At 22.2% G+C, this 23,317-nt stretch overlaps 8 protein-coding genes across 8 annotated transcripts; 3 read left to right on the top strand and 5 right to left on the bottom strand. All coding sequences in view use genetic code 6, as the record gives it.

The window, feature by feature from the left end:
- Positions 1 to 517: 517 nt before the first annotated feature.
- On the bottom strand, positions 518 to 1,590 carry TTHERM_001049179 (AT hook motif protein; the record flags this gene model as incomplete). The annotated part of the gene is made up of 2 exons (XM_012800450.1): positions 518 to 550; positions 751 to 1,590. The coding sequence occupies 2 exons, from the start codon at positions 1,588 to 1,590 to the stop codon at positions 518 to 520; spliced, it is 873 nt and encodes a 290-aa protein (XP_012655904.1).
- Positions 1,591 to 2,344: 754 nt separating this feature from the next.
- TTHERM_001049178 (AT hook motif protein) lies at positions 2,345 to 2,668 on the bottom strand (the record flags this gene model as incomplete). The annotated part of the gene is made up of 1 exon (XM_012800449.1): positions 2,345 to 2,668. The coding sequence occupies one exon, from the start codon at positions 2,666 to 2,668 to the stop codon at positions 2,345 to 2,347; it is 324 nt and encodes a 107-aa protein (XP_012655903.1).
- A 175-nt stretch (positions 2,669 to 2,843) lies between these two features.
- TTHERM_01049190 (telomerase-associated protein) lies at positions 2,844 to 4,184 on the top strand (the record flags this gene model as incomplete). Its single annotated transcript, XM_001025514.4, has 1 exon — positions 2,844 to 4,184. Exon 1 carries the CDS (start codon positions 2,916 to 2,918, stop codon positions 4,182 to 4,184), a length of 1,269 nt encoding a protein of 422 aa, XP_001025514.4. The 5' UTR covers positions 2,844 to 2,915.
- A 1,088-nt stretch (positions 4,185 to 5,272) lies between these two features.
- TTHERM_01049200 (glutamate/leucine/phenylalanine/valine dehydrogenase) lies at positions 5,273 to 8,038 on the bottom strand (the record flags this gene model as incomplete). The annotated part of the gene is made up of 9 exons (XM_001025515.2): positions 5,273 to 5,440; positions 5,638 to 5,900; positions 5,962 to 6,278; positions 6,710 to 6,792; positions 6,902 to 7,001; positions 7,117 to 7,174; positions 7,379 to 7,568; positions 7,654 to 7,797; positions 7,862 to 8,038. 9 exons carry the CDS (start codon positions 8,036 to 8,038, stop codon positions 5,273 to 5,275), a joined length of 1,500 nt encoding a protein of 499 aa, XP_001025515.2.
- Positions 8,039 to 10,275: 2,237 nt separating this feature from the next.
- TTHERM_01049220 (transmembrane protein, putative) lies at positions 10,276 to 10,988 on the bottom strand (the record flags this gene model as incomplete). The annotated part of the gene is made up of 2 exons (XM_001025517.4): positions 10,276 to 10,758; positions 10,827 to 10,988. The coding sequence occupies 2 exons, from the start codon at positions 10,986 to 10,988 to the stop codon at positions 10,276 to 10,278; spliced, it is 645 nt and encodes a 214-aa protein (XP_001025517.3).
- An 844-nt stretch (positions 10,989 to 11,832) lies between these two features.
- TTHERM_01049230 (Serine/Threonine kinase domain protein) lies at positions 11,833 to 14,274 on the bottom strand (the record flags this gene model as incomplete). The annotated part of the gene is made up of 7 exons (XM_001025518.3): positions 11,833 to 12,325; positions 12,390 to 12,674; positions 12,739 to 12,997; positions 13,135 to 13,336; positions 13,442 to 13,531; positions 13,709 to 13,981; positions 14,086 to 14,274. 7 exons carry the CDS (start codon positions 14,272 to 14,274, stop codon positions 11,833 to 11,835), a joined length of 1,791 nt encoding a protein of 596 aa, XP_001025518.2.
- A 1,463-nt stretch (positions 14,275 to 15,737) lies between these two features.
- Positions 15,738 to 17,476, top strand: TTHERM_01049240 (DHHC zinc finger protein; the record flags this gene model as incomplete). Its single annotated transcript, XM_001025519.3, has 7 exons — positions 15,738 to 15,858; positions 15,941 to 16,059; positions 16,168 to 16,233; positions 16,293 to 16,664; positions 16,720 to 16,856; positions 16,921 to 17,105; positions 17,160 to 17,476. 7 exons carry the CDS (start codon positions 15,738 to 15,740, stop codon positions 17,474 to 17,476), a joined length of 1,317 nt encoding a protein of 438 aa, XP_001025519.3.
- Positions 17,477 to 18,517: 1,041 nt separating this feature from the next.
- Positions 18,518 to 22,558, top strand: TTHERM_01049250 (transmembrane protein, putative; the record flags this gene model as incomplete). The annotated part of the gene is made up of 3 exons (XM_001025520.2): positions 18,518 to 18,940; positions 19,068 to 21,395; positions 22,421 to 22,558. Exons 1-3 carry the CDS (start codon positions 18,545 to 18,547, stop codon positions 22,556 to 22,558), a joined length of 2,862 nt encoding a protein of 953 aa, XP_001025520.2. The 5' UTR covers positions 18,518 to 18,544.
- Between the last annotated feature and the right edge of the window lie 759 nt (positions 22,559 to 23,317).

Here is a 23,317-nt window from a genome sequence, read left to right as displayed (position 1 = left end):
TACTGGGCCTTAAAAATTCCTATTAAATTCTCTTAAAAACTTTATTTTTTTTTATACCTCTTAAACTTTAAAAATTATAATAATATTTGCAAATGTATCCTTTAAAAATGCTAAACATTAATATATAAATTTACAATAAAATATCATTTTAGATTGCAAATATGATTTAATTTTTTTTAAAAGGGGCAATAAAAATTATTTAAATTTAATTAATATTATTAAGTTGTTAAATAATATTATTTAATTTTCCTCAAAAAATTAAAAATAGTTTGATGACTTTAAAAATTGCTTAGAAAAGAAATTGATGCAATATTAGAAAAGATTGTTTGCTAACAAGTAGTAATAATTTCTTTAATAATTATATAAAAATTTGTATGAAATTTAATTAAATTTAATAATTAAATTGATATTATATATTTATAAGTTAATTATTTTTATGTTTAGAGTAAAAAGCTAATTTATTTTATTGCTTCAAATATAATATTAAATGTATATCCCGTAATATCTAAATTTTTATTCAATAAGACTCGTCCACTGCAAGTTAAAATATCTTATTATGTCAAGTGATGAATGATCAATTAATTCAAAATTATAATTTTACATCTGAAATGGTAAAATTATGTCAATCTATTTTAGATTCTCTACAGAAACATTATATGAATAAGATTTTAAAGGTAAAATACTTTAATTATAATTGTTCTGAGGGATATAGTTGGATAATTATTTAATTATTTTTATATATTATGACACTTATGCTAAAGCTTAATCTGAATAAATCGAAATGGAAATATCAGATAGCAGTATTTAGCAAAGATCATCCAACGCAAGCTAATAAAATCTTAAATTAGGGTTATGATTTAAGTTGTCTTCTATCAAATCTTAAAATTAATATTGCTTTTATTCAATAGCTTTGTCGAGAAAGAACGTTACTATAAAATTTTCAATAGATAAACTTATAAACTCTTAACCATAAGGGTCAGACGGATTATTAATTTAATCACCAATAAATGAGTAAATTTTAAATAGGACACTATTATTATTATAACCAGTTTCAGAAGAAACTATATTCCAATCTAAGCGTTTTTAAATTTCATACTATTCATAAAAAGACTTATCTACCTAATCATCCGTTTGGTCAATAAATTAATTTGTATTAGAATATATACTTTGAATTTCATGAAAAAGCCTTAATACTTTAGATTCTAGTTTTATCATGTTTTACTTCAAATGGTCTTTAGGAAACTTCCTATTGTAGCTGTTATATTTTCCATTGGCACCTAGCTGTTGAAATGGTTATGAAAACATTTGTGTATAATCCATACTTTCAATATTTTCAAACTAGTTGCTATTTAAATTTTTACGAGGACGTCCTCTACCACGCTTTTTATTAGCTTTATTAATCTATTTCAATTTATTATTAGATAGATTGCTTGTTTAAAAGCATTCATTATCGCTATCTTAATATTATTCTGTTTGGTTCAAATTCGATGGTTCATAATTGAATTCATCATCGATAATAAAATGATCGGGGTTAATAAATTAAGCATTTTAGTAATTTCCTTTTTAATATTAAATAATCTCTTATTACATTTTATTTAATTTGATTTGTGTTTAAAGCCAATTAATTTAACTTTAATTAATTATTAAAAATTTTGTTTTTTCTTTAAAAATTACAAATACTATCAATTACATCAATCTATTATAAAGCATAATGAATCATTCGTATTTTGTTTACAAATATTTTTTAAAAGCAATAACAAGTAAAGCAAAATATTTTTTGTTTTTATGAGCTTTAAAAAATTAAATTTAAAAATATTTTATCAAAATAAAACATTTAAAAAATTTTTTAGAAGAATAAAAAATAATATGTTTGCATATTTAATATTAATTGTTTTTTCGAATTTATTTAAAATCAATCCTTTATTTTTTATAAATTTGTGTAGATGTTTTAGATGTTTTAATATTTAAACTAATTTAAAATATTTTTGTAGATTATTAAAGTTAAAATAATTGTTTAAATTTAAAAAAAATACTTTTAAAAGTTATGTTCTATTATAAATGTCATTTATATGAAAAATTAGTTGCATTTTTTTAAAAACCTCTTAGATTTAAAAATCTATATTTTAAAATGCCCCAAGGCAAATAGATAAAATAGTTTGCTAAATTATTTAAAAATTAAATATTTTAGTAAATAATTTAATGAAACTAATAATAATAAATTTTTTTATGAAAATATTTATTTTATATATAATTACATCTTTTATTTTAAAAAGAACTTTCTAAATATCAAATTTTTATATGTTAAATTTTGAAAAGCAAAAAAATTTAATCTCTTTTATCTTATTCAAGGGAATTTTGTCAGGCTAAGATATGCAATAGCTACTGAAAATGTAATTAACCCTTTCCCTACTGGTCCTATTTATTAACTATCACAAATATCTCCAACGCATCTAGTAATTGCTACTAATGGTGCACCTTTAATTATTGATTTTCCTATGTATTTATATATAGATCTCTTATATGCTAAGTTTTATATTCCAGGTTAGTATAAAGCAACAGGTCCATAAACACCTCCAAAACATATTCCAAATATAACTCCATCAAAAAGTCCTGAAACTACATTACTTTTAAATATTTTAATATCCCTTTCGCTTAAAATAGCACTCATTTTTATTTAATTGCTTATTATAAAATATTGAGGAGATTGTATGTATATATTATAAATTATTACAAAAAAATTGTATTTTTAATTTATTATTTAATAAACAAATTAATTAGTTAGTTAATAAAGTATTTAATTTGTTTAAGCTTTTCAAAAATAATTAATAATTATCTTTTAAAAAAGTTTTGATTTATTTTTCGCGGAATATTAAAGTAGTTTTAATTGCATTAAATAAATCAATAAATCAAATAAGATGAAATTGTTACTTCAGAATTAGAATATTTTTCAAAAATTGAAGAATACCTTAAATGGATGCATCAAAAAATTTTATGATACATATTAAGATTTAGAACAGATGTAGAAGTTTGAAATGATTGTTGAGGACAAACTTCTTTTTAGATATTCTTGTAGTTAATCAGAAATGTTTTCAGCTCAAATTTAAGCACACTATTTAGAAAAAAGAGTACTCTAATTAACTGATGGTAATGTTAAATATATAGTTAATTTTAGAGATAAAGGGGTTTTAGATAAAGCTAACTTTTTTGATACTCCAAATAATAGCTTGGTTATTATAAGGCAGTGGAGCTATGAGATTTATTACACTAAAAATACTTTTTAAATTAATCTAGTGATAGATGAAATGAGATGCATAGATATTATTACCACTATTTTTTATTGCAAATTAGAATTAGATTTTACATAGGGGATTAAAGGGATTAGCAAGTCATCTTCTTTTTCTAATTAGATTTATGAGTATTCAGCTCAATATTATAAAGCAATATAGTTATTAAAAAAACTATTGATCAACGACTCTTATATTTCAGAGCTTTATAACTCAACTAAATCAAAATAATAGCCAAGACTTTTTATTTTTTAATCATTTAAGCCAAAAATGAATTTAGCCGAATAAAACTTAAGTAGATAATTTGAATAGTGTTAATAAGATGATTTTGGTGATGGTTGCTTATTATAAATAGTTAACTATACTCATTAAAGCCTAAAGTAAATAGAAAATAAAAATAATAGTAATTAAATAGTGAATGGTTAGAATGAAATAAGTAAAAAGAAAAGAGTTTTGAAAAGCAATGAAGATCTTTACAAAATTTCTTTATAAAAGTAATTAAAAATCTTTTAGGAAGAAGAAATAGAATTACATTCTTAATCCACTATCAGGAATTAAACAAATTAATAACTTGAAACTTTTGAATCAGATACAAGCAAAAGAAACAGTGAAAAAATATTACACTCAATTAATGAACTCAATACTTCAAAACAAAAAGTTAATTAAATGAATAGTAGTTAACACTAAATATAAAAATTAGAAAACAATAATCTTAATAAAAACATTTTAAACTAAATAAATGAGAATGATATTAAAAATGAATTAGAAGAGAGATAATAGTAACATCTAACATAATCATTCAATAGCAAAGCTCAATTAAAAAAAATAATTACATTAAAAAAAAATTAAGATATTTTATTATTTAAGCCTCAGGAATAAGAGGGTTCTAAAAAATATTGAGTCTAACTTTAGATATTTAAGATTTAAGTGTTTTCCCATAATAATTGTAAATTATTAAAATATTTATTAAACCTTCAAAAAATAATTAAAATAAGTTAAAAATTTTATAAAAATAGTTAATTATTTATTAAATAAATAAGAAAAAAAACTAAAATTATTTGTAAAGATACATAAATTATTTGTAAATATTTTTAAAATAAATAAAATAAAGAAGAAAAAAACTTTATTAATAATAAAAAATAAATTTAGTTAAGAAGTTTTTTAAATCAAATTATTTTAAATTTATAAAAATTTTTAAAATTAATTATAACAACAATATATTTTTATAAAATTAAACAAATCAATGAAAATTTAAATATTTTTTGTATATATTGCCAAATTATATTAAATTAATGTTTATTATTAATGATTAAGGTAAGCAAGGGCAGTACAATTAGATAAAAATTTTGATTTTTCAAAATAATCAATAGTTATAAAATCAATTTAATTAAGATAATTTTTAAAACCAAATTTTTTCATATTTACTAAAATTAAAATAATAATTATTTGAGCAAAATATTAAAATAAAAATAAATTATTAAAATTTATTTAATATTTTAACTAAAGCATTCTATTATTTATCTTTGCAAAATATTTACAAATTTTTAAAAATTAAAATTATTCATTTGATTTTTAATTATGATAACTATTTTTTTACTGTAATAAATATTAAAAAGTATTCTTAAAAGTTATTTCAATAAATCCAATTTAATTGTAATTAATTATCTACTAAATAATATATATATCTGCAAATTTACCAAAATTACATTTTATTATGTATTTTTTCTTTAAATTTTTTGTATGAATTATTATATTTTTGTTAATTAACAATGGTACATAACTATCAATAAATTTTTTATTTTAAAATCTATTGAAATTATTATAAGAAAATATAAATGAATGAGAGTGATTTAAGGGATATTGTGGTTTGAATAAACGAACTAACAGCTTATGTTTACACAAAAAATATAAATTTGATGGATAGTTACATTTATTAAATTTTTAAGTTAGAAGTGTATAATATGTTAATAGATTTTTTAAAATTTAGATCACTTAGCAAGAGGCATACCAGCAACTTCGAAATGTTAGTGGATCTTTCTAATAGCATTAACGTAGACAGCAATTCTCATAGAGCAGTGTAATTCGAGACAAGTTTCCTTGGTTTCCTTGACAGCAACAGACATAACTTCTTCCAAACCAGAGTAGACAATATCTTTCTGTTTTTTATAAATTAGATTTGTTAATATATTAATTTAACTATTTTTTTTCTCTATATTTAAATTGATTGAGGATGTTTTTGCTAGAATAATTTTTATTGGTGCTTGTTATTTTTTATTAGTAGTAAGGCTAATTTTTGATAGATTATGCTAAATCAATCTAATTTTAATTTAAGTTTAAAAAGAGTATTTATTACATCAGTGGCACCTCTGAGGAGATTCTTGTGCTTTTCTTCGAGTTAGTGTAACTTAAGACCAGTGATGTCTGAAATGACGTGGAGGAGATTGAGCTTGGACTTTTCTTCCCACTTTCTAGTAAGTCTACCAGGTCTCATGTGATCTAAGTTCTTAAGCCATTCGAAGTAAGATACAGTAACACCACCAGCATTAACTAAAATATCAGGGAAGAAAACGACACCCTTCTTGGTTAAGATTTCTTCAGCAGCGATGGTAGTAGGACCTTTATTTTATTTTAAATGCAAACTATTAAGACTTATCTGATAAAAAATATTGTTAATTACCATTAGCAGCTTCGGAAATGACCTTACAGTTGAATCTGTTAGCGTTATTCTTGTTAACAGTTTATTCAAAAGCAGCGGGAATGAAGACATCACATTCCTTGTAGATGGCATCTTCGTTATCGAAAGCTTCTTCAGCTCTAGGATAACCCTTGATACCCTTCTTGTTCAACTTATATTGGTAGAGATCTTCAATATCAATACCTTTAGAGTTGTAGATGGAACCATCCCATTCAGCAATACCAGTAACGATACCACCATATTCAGTGATGAACTTAGCAGCCCAGTAACCGACATTACCGAAACCTTAGATGATGAAACTATTTAATTATAAATAAATTATATTAGAAATTGTAAATTGGAATATATTTGATTCAGTAATTCAATTGATTTTATTGGTTGAATCTAAAAATTTTTAAATAGTTGATTTATATAGCTAATCAGATATTTTTTTGATGATTTTATCTTTAATTCTTGATTAATTAATTAGTTAATATTTCTTTTTATTTCTTTAATTTTTCTTTTTCTTTCCATCAACACGCTTCCTTTTCTTAATTAATAATTCAATACTTTAAAGATTTTTATTAAGTATATTTTCCTGATTCTGATGATGAAATAAACATCTAATTTATATATGCTTAATATCGCTTAAATCTTTTTTTTCATCTCCTTCTAAATTAAATCTTATATATTACTAACCCTGTCAGCCAACCAACCAATATTTAAATAAAATAAAAGTATAAATTATTACCGTTTGCCCTTCATGCCAGGTTCAACACCGAACTTTTCCATGAGAGGCTTGTCGTTAAGGAGATCTCTAGTGCAATAGAAGACCTTTTTGTTATTATAAATGTTTTAATAAAAAGATAAATAAATATGAGTATTTTTAAACTGACTGTTCAATTCATATTGCTTTTTAAAATTGAATAAAAAAAATGCTTACACCAAGACCAGTAGATTCAGTTCTACCTCTGATACCACCCTAGTTAAGAGCCTTACCAGTGACACAACCGTGAGCATTGATATCCTTGTGACCGAAGAAACTATTTTATTCATAATAACAAAATTTAGTATAAAATGTAAGTCTTGAGAAGATCATTTAATCTTTTTAAGAGAAATAGATCTTCTAACTAATATAAAAAAGGAAATAGTATGTACGTTTGATAAGTATCCTTCATCCAAGACATTTCTCTTTCACCAGTACCCAAATCAGGTCCTATTATATGATAAATTTAAAAGATTAGATGATAATTAAGCATTTTAAAACAAAAATTTATTCATAATTGCTAATCTTCCATTCTTGATGATGGTTTGATTACATCAGAATTAGAAAAATGAAAAATGTTAATAGAAAATGCTCTATTTGTTCTTTGAAAAAACAATTTGTAGTTTTCAGTAGGTAAATAGTTAGTCTTATTACCGGGAACGTCGATGGCAGCACCGATGAAGCCCTTCTTAGCTAATTCAAGAGTGTATCTTCTGGTGAGAGATTCGATTTCTCTAGCAGAGTATTACTTGGGGTTGAAACCAATACCACCCTTAGCACCACCGTAAGGCAAGTTAACGACAGCACACTTTAAAGTCATCAAACAGGACAAGGCTTCAACTTCCTATATGATTTAATAAAAGAAGTTGATTTATTTGTTTGAAAAATGCAATTTTTGTTTATGATGTAAAAGCATAATGAGTGGTTACTTGAATGTTGATGTCTTTAGCATATCTGGTACCACCCTTAGTAGGAAGTCTGTGTAACTTGTGTTAAGCTCTGTAGGCTTCAATGGATTCAATAGTACCATCATCTCTAACGAGGGGAATGGTAAACTTGATAACACAGTCGGCCTAAATTCAAAATAATCAAAATAATCGTTAAAATTATGATGTAGGTTATCAAACAAATATTTACCTTCTTGTAGTAGTTAAGTTTATCAGGAGAGATTCTGGTGTATGAGGCAGCAGCATCGAAGTATTGGTGGACCATTTCTAAGAACTTGGGTTCACCAGCAACAGAGCTGAAGGAAGGGTTGTACATACTAACTAAGGAGTTAGCAGGTAATCTGGAACTTAAAATCTTGGAAAGCATCTTTTTTAAATGAAATCTTTTCTTTTAGATTTTTTCTTTCTTTTTTATCTTTTAGTTTTTATTGATTTTTTTATTAATTTTTTTATTTCTTTATTTCTTAATAGTGTGTAATAGCAAACCTCTGCTCCTATTATTTGTTTGCTTTATTCTTTTAATTTTTTTACTTTTTTTCTGAGCTACTTACTATCTTATTGAGAGATGAATTTGTTTCTTATTTGTTTTATCTAATGATCTTTTAAACTATATTTGCCTTTTGAAAAGTTTTTTTTGATGTATTATTATTAGTTCGTCACTTCAAATACTTATTTTTCAGCTATGTGTTAATATTCAGCCTTTCCCCCACCATATCCTTCTCCTACCTACAATGCTAAGTCTCCACCCTTTTAACCAATGCCCATTTTTTCCTAGCTATAAAAGATTCTCTTTTTAACAAAGATTGATAAATACATTTAACCTTTGGCAAGCCCATATTTCATGTATTATTGCAAACAATATCTTAGTATCTTTGATGGTCTTTTATCAATAAATATATTTAATCAATAAAGATTTGCATTCCCCATATTTCGAAATAAATACTTTTCTAGAAGTAATAAATAAGATTTAATATTGTTTAGAGTTTGCAATATTATTTATTTATCTACACAAAAATTAATGATAATGCATATGTATTTTTTTGAGAATGAGCTATTTTTATGTTATCTACTCTTCCTTAAGCAATCCTTCATGCACATTGATCATTAATTCAAAATAATCATTATCGAGTACATTTTATTTTCTGCTTTTACATGCTCGCTTATCAGTAGAGAAAATATGGTTCCTATTGACATCTTTTTATTTAGTTAATTTTGAATGAAATAAAAAGGATAAAGATGATTAATTTATATTATTTTGATAAGAAAAAATTAATGTATTTTGATTGAGATAAATTAAAGTTTATATAACATCATATTATAATAAATTTAACATGATAGAGAATACTTTCTGCGTATCTTTCTAATAATATTTTTAATTATGAAGATTATAACATATATTAATTTGCATTTCATTTAATTAAAGAAAGTTAAAATTTTTAATAAATAAAATCAATCAATAATTTCCTGCTCCCCAACTCGTTTTATTCATATCAATTTTATAAGACCACAAATAAATTAACAAATAAATTGAAAGTAAATATATAGGGATTAACTATTGAAATCTCTAATTTCTAAAAAATAAATAAGCATAAAGTGTAGGGGAGGAATAGTGCGATATTAGTAATAAAAAAGAAAAACAAAATAAAAAAGTTAAGCATATTATAACTTAATATTGCAGATTTATCTTTAAGTGATGAAATATTATTTAAGCATTAAACCCTCACATATCTAAATGTCACATTAAAGAGATATTAAAATTATCATATCAGAAACTATTTTTCTTAAGTTCTGAAACTCCATCAGTAATGTTTGCTTCAAGTTTTAGCTAATTATTATTAGCCGATTTTGGTAGCATTTCTCATTATTTTCTTTTTTTATATTTCTTCTTTATTTAAATGACTGGTTACAGAACTAAAATCACGTCACTTTTATCAATAAAGGGTCTTTTAATAAATTTGTTTTGCGTATTATTTCCACAAGAAAATAAATTTTTTAAATGAATTAATTTTGATGCTTTTCTTCTTAAATTAGAGAAGAATATAATGAATTTTTTTTAAAATTAGATATTTTTTATATATATTCTAGTAGTTATTAAATTATTCCAAGAATGGCTATGTATGCTTAAATAACAGTTTTGGGTATCTCAAGATTGATAAAGTGAATATACAAATGATGGATAAAAAATAAATTGCATCAAAGATAATTTAGCCAAATAAAAACGATTCTAATAAAGTTTAAAAACAAATAAAAATTATTCTATTAAAGCTAAAAAAGTTTTAAATTATTGAAATTATTTAAATTAATTAATAAATAAAACAGTTTAAAATAAAAATCTCTTGATTTATTGAAATAAACAATTATTTTACATTTTTTTAACACATTTAATTAAGTAATTTATTTATTAACAAAGAATCATAAATTTTTATATAATTTAATACATAAAGATTATTAAAATAATTAATTTGAGATAATTAATTTCAGTTTTTAAAAATATTTTTAAAATATTTTAAAATTTTAATATTGTTAGTTAATTTATTTATTTATTTATTATTTTTTATTATTTTAGATATAAATAGAGTGATTTTTTTTGTATTGATGATTTTTTCAATATTCTGACTTGAAAGTTAGTTCAAGAACTAAATAGAAGCAAAAGTAAAATATTTTAGATATTATTGAAACAGAAACTATAATGTAAATTATCGCAGATAAATTGATGTTAATACCATGTCCTATCCATTCAGGTAACGTTTGTATTAATGAGTATATAGAAAGTGAAAGTTGTGATAAATATGTTATTATAAATAATATGAGAATTATTCTTCTTAACTTGTATAATTTTTCAACAATTGAAGACCGACTATAACTATCTATTTGCTAAACCATATAATAAAAAGCGAGAAGTATGATAGCAATTGCTATTTCTAGATAGCTCATTATTTTAACTGAAATATTGTCATATAATTAATCTTTTATACTAAATGATAATATGTATCCTGAAATGCTAAGTAAAATGAAAAACCAAACTACTATGTAAAATACTAGTTTAGTAATCTGATTTTCTGTTAACAACAATGAAAGTTCATCTTCCTATTAAATAAATTCAGTTAAAAAGAATGAATATCGTGTATGCACTAATTTTTTTATCAATATTTTACAGCTAAAAAGGCTTCCTTAAAACAATTTCTTGGTTTGTCTTTGAAAATCTGATGATCTTAAACAAAAATCTATTAACCATTATAAAAAGAGCTGCTAGGAATATCATTTTGATAGTCTCTACTGAGTAAATTAGTATAAGCTTATAAATCTTCCTATGACATTCCAAGATATGAGCTATTATATTTTGTATTTATTTAGCTATTTTTAAATAGATAGCTATTTTAAAAAGTTAATCAGATTTCAACTAATTGAAGAAGCTTATATTATAAGATTGAAAGCTATTATTTATGGATTAGAAATTGGTGTAAACCTAGAAATATATTAAAATTTTAGAGGATATTCACAGATTAAAGAGAATAATCAAACATATAAGAACAATCAACCAATATCCAAAAAATTAAATATATTTTTTAAAATAATTGAATACCATTAGAAATATACAAATAATTACTATAAATTTATATTTACACAAGTATTAACAGATATTTAAATTACATTGTAATATAGTTCTTATAAATTATTTTCATTCTTTTTTAAATAAATTTGATAAATATTTTAATTATCTTTTATTATTAATATTTTTATTTTACTTCTTTAAACATAAATAATGTTTGTATTTTATATAAACTACTTGATTGCTTACAAATTCTTTTATTATCTTACAGATTAATGATGATAGTTAGCCATACACATAAAAACAATCAATTAATATCAAAAAAATAAATATATTTTTAAAAATAATTGAATACAAATAGAAGTATACAAAAAATTACATAAAATTTATATACATACTTACAAATATTTTGATTACATAATAATATAAATCGTTTACATTCTTTCTTTAAATTATTTTAATTCTTTTATTAATAAATTTTTGATAAATATTTTAAATTAATATATCTTTTAATATATAGATAAATATTTTAATTTACTTCTATAATTTTTTTTTTGCTATTTCTTAAAACTATTTGTTTTTTTGCTTACTAAATTTCTTGCATAAAAAACTCATTTTTTTCCAATAAAATTTGTAATTGACTTGACACTCCCTCTCTATCTAGGTTGCTAAACTGGAGTAATAGGATCTTTTACCTCTAAACCCTTAATAGTAGTGTCACTTTAAGGCTCAACTGTGGCTCTTCTAAATGCTGCTCTATTTAGCTTTATTCCATCAGTTGGTTATTATTTTAATGAATTCAATGTTGGAATGAGATTTCTTCGTTTGTTATCAATTTATTTAATACCAGAACCGAGTTCTTTCTTTTAATCTTCATCTCCTTCTTCTATAGAATCTAAAGATGCCTTCTTTTGATTCGAGCCTAATCCCAAATTTGAATTTTTTGAGGATCTTCTAGATGAATTATTTGAAGAAGACTAGACTTAAATAAAGGAACCTCTCTTTGTAACAGATGAGTGTGGTTGAATTGGTTTTGTTTTACCAGTAATCAGTGGCTATTTCATCTTCAAGGGTGAATTTTCAGGCATTTCTTCATTTCTCTTCCTAATTGATATCAATAAATAAAATATATAAAATAAATGAAATTTAATATTTTCTTTTTTCTTACTTTTCTTATTTGATTAAGTGCCTCATTTTTTCAACGTCTCCTTTAAATGGAGATTTATGTCTTTCACCTTCCTTTTCAGTAACATCTTTGAAGAATTTATGCTTTAAAGCTTCTGTTGCTGTAATTCTTTACTTAGGATCACACTTTAGAAGCTATTTAAGCAAATCTTAAGCAAGTGGAGGAAGATCTTTAACATCCTAGCAATTTAAATTAAAGTTTACTGACTTATTTTCCTAAAGCACCTCTGCATGAGTAACTCCTTAAAACAATGGTTTGTGAACACATCTGTTTGTAATAAAAGAAATAAATTTAAATTAAAGTCTGTTGTTATATCTTAAATTAATTATACAATTTATAAAATATAGCGCCAGCAGAAAAAATATCACACTGAGTATCATATTGAGTTTACTCTTCTTTGAGATTAATGACTTCTGGAGCAACATAACCTGGAGTTCCACATTTTAAGTATAGATATTTTTTAGCATCTGCTTTTTAAGCTAATCCAAAGTCTCCTATTACTAAATCTAAGCTTTCTTTGCTTCTCATTAGAATATTTTCTGGTTTTAAATCTCTGTGCATAATATTCTAGCTGTGAAGAGCTTCAAGACCTTTTTTTTGTAGAACAAATATGATAAATTAATTTATTGATGAAGTAGAAAGTATGCCAATATTTTTAGGAAAAAAAGACTATAAATTTACTAAATTAAAAATAGTAATGTTCTTTTTTCAAATATAAAAGTTTTACCTGAAAGAATCTATTTCATTATTAATCCAATTTCAAACCATGTTAAATTTGGGTTTTTCTTCATTAGATCAAAAAGTTATCCACCTTCAACAAGCTCTAATACAATCTTTATGGAGCTATCTGCATCAAAGACTTCAAATAATCTCATAACATTTTTGTGGCGGACAAGTCTCATAAGTGCCAATTCATTTTCTATTTCTGCCTTTTATAATAAAACTCAATATTAATCTAACCAGTTTTTAAATTTTGATAATAAAAATAATATTGTTATGAAAATGAGATAATTGTAAAATTTGTGATATTTTACCTTTCCATCTGTTGTTTAATATATATGAGCTTTGCTTAAACTCTTTACTGCAAATAGACTTCCATCAATTTTTTTTTCTGCTATAACAACCTTTTTAATTTACCAATATATTAATAAAAATCACTGGATTTTTTTTTCTTTATATTTTTAAATTAAATTAAATCTATTATTTATGACTATAAAACTTATAATTTTAGATATAAATTAAATCTATTATTTATGAGCTATAAAATTTGTAATTTTAGCTGTAAATAAAATATCAATTACACTTGCATATGCTCCACTGCCAATTACCCTCTTTACATCATAATAAGCATAGAAGTTTTTTTAAGTTATTTTTTCAGAGAGCTTGCTTTACCATTCTACATAAACCTTCTTATCTTCATTTATAAATTCACAATCGCACATGTCTTTTTCGATTTTTAATGACTTGAAATTATGTTATTTAATATTCTCTAGCTCATGATCTTTATCACCGTCTATGACTAGCTCAAATGTCATTTCGAAACAAAATTTCAAAAATGCTATAACTTGATTTCGCTGTTTGTTTAAAAATAGTATTTTACTATTAATAGAAAGTACTATAGTAAATTATATATTCAAGTTTATTCAAACATTATATTAATTGAAAGCATGAATTTTACTTATATAAGATAAAGTCTTTTGCCATAGAGCTTAAGCTCACACTCTTCATACTATTGTGAGTCACCTATTCTCTTTTTAAATTTAGAAGACAATAGACATACTTCATTATCAGGTAAATGAAGTTTATTTTCTTCGTTACCACTAATCCAGTAAAACTCTAAAGAATCCTACAGAAGAGAGTTTTCCATCGTATTTGAAAATTAAAATAATTTTAATTTTTAAAGCAGAGAAAGGATGAATAATTTAAAATTCTTAGTTTTAGAAAAAAAATTTATGTTTCTTTTTGTCTGTAAATTACTTTATAATGTTAGTAAATTAAGATGATATTTTTTTATTATATTAACGCAAATAGTAAAATTTTTTGATGAGTTATAGCCTTTCTTTAAAGATATATTTTAAGGAATTCGAATTAGAGTAAATTTATAAGGTTTATATATATCCAAAAGATAGATAAATGCTAAGGATTTTTTGTAAACAGATAGTTTTTTAGTATATGCAATATTCTTTTCTCTTTAATTTATTGAATAAATTTAATGATTATTATAAATATTAAAATAATCTAATCACTAAAAATTTATTATAAAATTTCGATAGTATAGCTATTCTAACAATTATCTTTTATTATAATTTTTTTTGCTAGATCGGATGATTATAAATATATAGGTTTAACTTACTAAAATCCTAAATATTTAATTTAGAAAAATCCATCCATTCTTCTATCCATAAATTATTTAAAAAAATTATTATTTTTATAGCGCCTAATGTTAATTAATTAATAAATATTTATTACACTCTTCATACACTTGAAATACTTATAAAATTTTTGCTTTGAAGAATCTACAAAAATAGAAACTTAGTCAAAATTTATCAAAAAAATTTTAATATTTCACATTTTAACTTTTCATACATATTCTTTCATAAGAAGATCATATTAAATTTTAAAATCATATTTTTTATTAGATCAAATTAAAGCCTCACATAATCTTACTAAATAATTAAATTTTAAGTTCTTCATATACTTTGAAATGCTCATAAAATTATTAACTTGGAGACTATACAAAAATAGCTACTTATTCTATTTTTGTCAAAAAATATTGAAAATTTAACATTTTAACTTTTCATATAAATGATTTCAGAAAAAGACAATATTGAATATTAAAATCATATTTTTTTGATAAAAGATTCATCAAAATAAAAGGCAATATATTTTTTTAAAGCCAGTAGGAATTTAGACAAATATTACAAACTTCAATTTTTACTAAATTAATTCAATTAAAAATTCTAAATAAAAAATCTGATATGGATTGCCTTTTAATTTTACTGTTATCGTTCTTTCTTTGTACAATTTGAAAAGATTTTTAGATTTAAAGGTAAACAAAGAGTTGAATTAAAAATTAAACATTTCAAAAAAAATTTAATTCGAAATAAAAAAGAGGTATTTATTCAAAATAAATGAGTTGAATGTTTTTTATATATCTTTTGAAATAATTTAATTACCATACTAAGCTTTTTACTTTAAAAGTACAGAAAATAACAAAAAATATATCATAATAGCTTTGAACTTTAAAGAAAAGGAGACAACTAAAAAATTGTCATATTTAGGAACATAAACTATCAAACTAATAAAAATATATAAAAGAAAAATTATTTCATGAATAGGAATCTTAAACTGACACAGATATTTGGACAATTCTATGTTCTATTTGTGTTGAGTTTTATAATGTTCATGTATTATGATATCTATCATGTTTTTTAGCCAAATCTTTTAGAATGTAAGCATTTTATATTTCTACAGCAATTTTAAAAGATTTACAAGTATCTTAAAAACATATTCTTCAACTCTTTTTTTATTAGGGCAACATCACGCTTTTTCAAATCTATATTTTATCGTTTTCAATCTACTATTTATAATGTTGTTTTGGTGCTTAATTAGAACTATGATATCTGATCCTGGCAAAATTCCTACATTTTGGGTAAATTCTTATTTTTTTTCTGAAAAAACAATCATTCTTTTGTTCTTTTTTCTCTATAAAATCAAGAATATGCTTTTAATAACTCTATTCATATTTAATTTTTAAAAGGGATTTTACTTAGATGATCCAGAACACAAAAAAAGAAGATATTGCTTAATTTGTCATATTTTTAAAGTGAATAAAGTTATTTTGCGAATTGTACATTATAATTTAAACTTCAATATTATAAATAGCCTGAGAGATGTCATCACTGCAGTATATGTGGAAGATGCGTTTTAAATATGGATCATCATTGTCCTTGGTTAAATAATTGCATAGGATTTTAAAATAGAAAATTTTTTTTCCTCTTAATTTTCTACGTAAATGTTGCAGTTTGGTATATCTTAGGTGGATTTTTACCCTTTGTATGGAAAATATTAAGCAATTTAAGCGATTTTAAAGTTGAAAATTTATGGGTGCTAATACCTTTCTCAATATTTATACCATTTTCTATTGTCATCTTTCAATTTTTCCTTTTCCACTATCGCTTAATTACCAGAAATATGACTACTTTAGAAAATTTGGATAGAGAAAGAAATAAAGAACCGTTAGATGCACCCTCAAAAGTAATTATATTTTGTTAAGTTTTTTCAAAATATAAATAAATTTTTCTTTAAAAAGTATGATCTAGGATTTAAATATAACTGGGAATAAGTTTTTGGTAAAAATTAATACCTTTGGCCTTTTCCAATTCACGGGGAGTCAGGAAAACCAGCTGGTGATGGAGTTACTTACAAGCATCGTAACGAAATACAAGAGTAAATTTATAAGATATTAAGCAAAATGATTAATCAAAAACAGAAATAATAATATAACAAATAGATAAAATGTTGAAATGAAAGAAAAATCTGATATAAGTAAAAAAACAAATGATTAGTTTGAGGAAGATAATGATCATGACTTATAAATGCAGAAAAACTTTATTCCCCCTTAATATAAATAAAATCAGCGTCTTTCGACAAATTAGCATTAAACCACCCAAGGAGATGAATAAAGAGGATATAATGGTAACTTTATTATTTAAGTATAAACATTGAAAGATTATTTTTTTAATTTAATAGTCTAATTTAACAACTCTTAAGGAATCAGCAATTTAAAGTTTAATTAAACAAATTAAAGTGTAATGAATTCAACATTAGGTAGAAATAACCAAATTAATGTAAATCAATCTTATAATCAAACTCAAAATAGTACCCAATTCAATAAAGGAAATTTAGATAATTCTTAAAACCAATAGCTTAATTAGAGTAGCAATTAAAACACAAGTAGGAATATGAATAATCATGTCACTCAAAGTTTTAATGGAGTTGTGTAATTTAATAATCCTAATTTATTGTAAAATTAGCAGCAAAGAGCTAGTTTTGTTGGTTAAGCTTGAATTTGGTGAGAAAATGCTTTCTAATAAATTAAAATATTCTTAGAATTTCTCTAGCAAAAATAAAAATTTTGCAAATTATATAATCAAAAAATAAACCTATTTTATAACTTTATTACTATTATTAACTGTAGTATATTTTCTATATAAATATTTTTATATTTATTCTTTTATAAACTCAAAATTTTCAAATATTTTTTTATGTAAAATAAATAATATTATAAGATTCATTGTCTTTTTTATGTTCATTTTATATTAAGATTTCAATAAATTATTTATTTAATAACGACCTTAACTTATTAAATATTATTTAAATCCTAAGAAATCTTTTAAGTTATTTTATTATTTTATGTATGATTTTAAATATAAACTTTCTATAGTTTGCAAAAAATTAAACATTTGTGATTTGAGTTGATAAATATGGATAACTCATTCTTTTTTCAAAATAAAATTTATATAAATTAATTGGTTGCTATCTATAGATTTTAAATGGCTTTAATCAGTTCAAATGCTTCTATTAAAAAAATAAGAAAGATTTAATGTTCATTCATTTTCTTGTGATTTTAATATTAAAAACTGAAAAATTTTGAAATTTTATTTTATTTAAAATAATGAACCTAATCTTATCTTAATATTTTATAAAACCTAAGAAAATTAAGAATTATTTTAATATTTAATTTATGATTGTAAATAAAATCTTACTTATAACTTACCAAAAATTAAGTTCTTCAAATTTGATAAATATGGGTAAAATGTTTTTATTAAAAGATAAAATTTATAAAAATAGATTATCATCTGACTACAGTATGTTATTGATTCAAATACTTTGCTTAAAAAAATATTTAATAATTTAAAATTTTTTAAAGTTCTGATTTTATTAAATTTTAATAAAATAATAATTAAGTCATTATACTTTTGTTAGATTCTGCCATTGGGCATGTATATGTGCCTATATAAGAAGAACTTTCTAATAGTTAAGGTTTTATAATATCAATAGTTGAAAAACATATTAGTATATATTAGCTTTTTAATTTATATTTGTTAAAAGAAAAATTAAATATATAAATAGAAATGACTAAAGAATAAAAGTTATCAAATTTAGAAATTAGCAGAATAGATGAAATAAATAATGATAAATAAAAATCGGTGTCAACTATTTTTGGTTTTTGTATAAGTATCGCTACATTTTTATACTTTGTTATAGCTGAAAGAGATTAGTATAAGTTTATTCTTGAGCTAATAAATATGATAATTTATGTGCTAATATTTTTTAGAAATTCTAACTAATTAGAGTGCTTCTGTTACTATCTCTTATTTATTATAAATTAATCTACTGCTAATTATTACAAAGATGGTTTTTGCCTCTACTCTAATGTGATGAGATAAATACAAACATATTTTTATATTCGTTTTTAAATACAAAAGAGCATTTAATTATTTCCTAAACATCTAAAAGCTATTATTGATGTAACAACATTTTTATTAATAAATTATTTTAATTAATGCTAAAAAATATAAAACAAGCAAATTTTCTTTCGACAAAAATTTGATTCCATTTTTACAAAATTATATTTGTTTATTTAATAATAAAAAGGTATTTCATAATACTTTCTTTATGTTAGGAGAGATTTATTAAAGTAGGAATGGCCTTGATTTAATTATTTATTTTTTTGTTATTATTTTGATTATACTCTACTATAAGCATGAATAAAAGGAATTTTATGATAATGATGAGACTAAAGAAAAAATAGAGGAAGATGATAAAGATATGTGTATTTTAAATGACTTTATTCATTAAATGTCAAAATCATCAGGGATTTTAATACTTAAAATGAAGTATCAAAGTAGCAAAGATACAGATTAAATGGTGTAAAAGGTATAAAAATTTGATAATTAGGCAAAGAGAATGCTAAAAGCAGATAACTAAAAAAAAATGCTTGACAGGTTTAAGAATTCAGAATTTGAGCTGGTTGATGAAGTTATTAAAAAAAATGAGGATTTATTGGATTTTAACTAAATTAAAAAGCCACTCGAATATTGGATAAGAAAAGCAGCTGCTCAGCTGATTATGTAAAAAGAATAGGAGGAAATTGAAAAATAGAATTAAATTTAATAAGGACTCAAAGAATTAAATCCTGCTAGCAGCATCTTGAACTTGGATCATAATTTATAGGGTAAAGCAGAAAATTTAGATAATCAAAAAGTAAATAAAGATAGCTTCGATTAAAAGAAAATAAACACCTAGAAAGAAACAGCAAAAATATGGGTAATTTAAAATAATGCTCATTAAAGTAATATTGGCTCGGCTTTGGGATTAGTAGGAGGATTTAGTGCATATTAAAACAGTACTCTCCCATATGGTAGCAATTTGTAGCCTCATGAAAATGGAATGAATGAGATGAGCAATTTTTAAAGCTTTCTAGGAAGCAATTTAAATAACAATTACAATAATGTACAAAATAATCATATTAATAGTGATGATTAATTTTAGTAATTACTATCTCCTAAATCAAATGGAAATTTGCTATAAATATATACAGCAAAAAGTAATGATAAGTAAAACGAAGAAACTGCTTTAAATCCTTAAAATATCTCTCTATAAAACAATATTGATCAAAATAATAACATCGAATAAGCATACTAAATATTTAAAAAAGAAAATGAATAAAAAGATAAAGATCTCAAATAAAAGATGTAAGGAGATGGGAATCTGCTTAATGATATGACGATAAAAATAAATAACAAAGAAACTAAAATATCATCTCACAAAAAACATCATAAAGAAGAAAAATAAAATGAAGAAAGAAGCGAGGCAGATAAAAATGAAGTTAAATTAAGTAAAAGTAAGTAGAATATGAAAATTCACTCTAAATAAAATTTAACGGCTTAGGAAGATAAAGAAAACGAAGAACCTATTATTGAATACTCACCTAAAAGAAATTTTACAATAGAGTAATTCAAAGGTGTGCTATTTATCAAAAAGAAAGCAGAAGTTTTTCGTCGAGTAACAATTGGCTCATTTATGGAAGGAGATGATATTTTTGTTTTGCTTAGTATTTAAAAAGATTTTTAGACATAAGAAAAGAAAATAAATTAGCTAAGAGAGTTGCTAAATTAATATGAATCTCTTTATTTATAAACTCTAAAATGCTTAAAAAATCTTACTTATGACGCCTATCTTGATATTCCTGCAATAGAAACAGAAGAAAAACTTAAAAATAATTTTGAAACTATTTTAAATAAAAATTAAAGCTTGAATCTGTAAATGAAAATAATTATGAACAAAATAATTAATCTGAAAGATGTTTTGAATCTATAAAAGTCTATTCAAAGAAACAAATTATAAGTGGAAGTTATTGATTTAATGGATTTGCTTAATGAATTAACAAATGATTTCAAATCTATATTAGAGGAAAAAAATGTAACAATTTAAATATTGAATCCTTCTAACATTACAACAATATAAAATTCACCCAAAAGAGTAAAGCAAGTTCTTTTTAACATTCTTCATAATGCAATAAAAAACACAGAAAGCAATTATTTTGTGTAAATAACAATTGATTACTATTAAGAAAATAATAAAATTATATAGTTTCATATTATAAATAAGATTAAGTAAAATATATAAATACCAACAAAAGATGACGTCGTTTTAGACATCAAAGAAATTTTAAAAGGTGTTTCTAAAATGTAAATTAAAAGAAGCAAAACGAAAAAGGATCGCTCTAAAAATAGCTTACAAATAGGTTTAAGAGTCTCAAATAAAATACTATCTTTGATTGGACCTAAAAGCAGTTTAATTATGAAAAAAGTTGATAACACTTTCCAAACACAAGTTCATATTTTTTCAGATGCTTCCTAATAAATTAGCAACGAAAAATTAATTAAAAAGGAAAAAGAGTAAAAGACAAAGCAAGAAGAGGTAATTAAGTTTAATTTTTCAATTTCAAAAATGAGATAAAATTTTAAATTAATGAAAGATCAATTTAAAAAAATCGAAAATTATCTTTCTATCTATCTATTTATTTAACTTTAAATACTTAGTGTAAATTTAGTTTCTTTTTTTAATTTGGTTGAATAGTAAATACATACATTTATAATAATCATATGAAATACTATTACTATTTATGCCTTATGAATAGATAGATTTTTCAGCACAATAAAATTGGTAAGCTGCTAAATGGTTATATAATTTAAGATTTATTACTAAAAATAGATAGATATATACATACATATCTTTTAATTTATTTTTAATATTTGAATAAATTTTTCCATTAGTGAAATAAACCAACTATGTTAGTAAGTGAAGTAAATATTTTTTTAATTAAGATGGGATTATCCTTATTTACTTTTTTGTAACCATTTTAGAGAAGAAAAAATAATATGTTTTCTTTTAAAACTACATATTTTGTAAAATAAATAATGTAAACTAAAATTAGGCCACAGAAATGAAATATCTCGAATAAATCACAAAAATTAATAAATTTTCAGTATAATAGATGTTTACTGAAAATTTTTGCATAATCGTGGTTTATTTTGAAAATTATAATTAATAAATAAAATTCAAAAAATTAATTTGGCTTTTAATAATATACCACAAATTGCATAAACGATTTTGCTATTTTGGGATATAATTTATTCAAATATTTATTATTGTCTAAATTTACCTTAAAAAGTTGATTTTGCTTAAGCTTACAAATTAGATTTTGGAAAATCCCCATCACAAAAATCATGAAAAATACACAATTTGCATCTTTTCAATTTTTTGGATTTACTTTTTAAATAAAAACAGAAATTTAATGTATTTTAGTTCATACAAAATCTATGTTTTTAAATGTAATATTTTATGCATCTTTAAATTATGATCATTTTAATTCCTGTACTTAATTAAATATATTAATTCCAAAAATTATAATTTAATATATTTTTTTCTTAATGTATGAATAGGTAGAAGATGTATTATAAGATTCATGGTTGCAAAAGATGGAGACTTATTTACAGGATTAAAGAATTTTAGCATTATAAAAAGGAATAGAGGAGAATAAAATTAATTAATTTATTAAATAAAATTACTAAGAGAACTGAGGGAATAGTCTAGTAAAAAAATAAGGAGAACTGTTATTTGCCTATCTTAATTTTGGAAAATAAATTAAATTATATTTATTATAATATGAGCCTTATAGAACAATTATATTATTTAGAAATAGTTCCTTATGCTTGCAATTTAAGATAGCCCTCAAATAAATATAATTACTACTTAAAAACTATACTTAAATTATAATCTACTAAAATAACTTTTATCAATAATCATCAAAAGTATCTGTAAAATAAATAAAACTTTATCTTAAAATAAAAGTAAATAAAATGAAATATTTAATTGAACTTATTAAAATTGTATTATATTTTTTTCATATAAGTAGTTTTATTTTAAATTTAATTACTTTATTTAATTTAATAAACAGATAATAGTTTCAATGATATGAAAGTAATTATGTGGATAAATAATTTTGATCTATATTACATAATTAAAATTTGAATTATTTAGCTGCTTTACTTAGAATGTAATATCACTATAAAAGCGTTTTTATGAAACTATAAGCAACTAAATAATTCATTTTAATTTAAAAATCTATCCATCTTATAAATGGGATTTATTTATCTTAGCATAAATATAGGTTTGTTTTTTATGTTTTTTATCCTGTAAAATTAGAACTTTTTGTGTTTATCAACATTTTTAAAAAAGTAAACAACTATTAAATACCTTTTAAAAATTTTTAGATATTGTAAGAAAAAAAATTAATTTACTTCTGTTAATTTTCAATAAGTTTTAATTGAAATGAGCTT

The sequence above is a fragment of the Tetrahymena thermophila genome (assembly GCF_000189635.1).
Source record: "Tetrahymena thermophila SB210 genomic scaffold scf_8254199, whole genome shotgun sequence".
NCBI classification, from domain to species: domain Eukaryota; phylum Ciliophora; class Oligohymenophorea; order Hymenostomatida; family Tetrahymenidae; genus Tetrahymena; species Tetrahymena thermophila.
The sequence above is the reverse complement of the archived record's forward strand: the minus strand, read 5'-3'. Positions and strand labels throughout refer to the sequence as shown.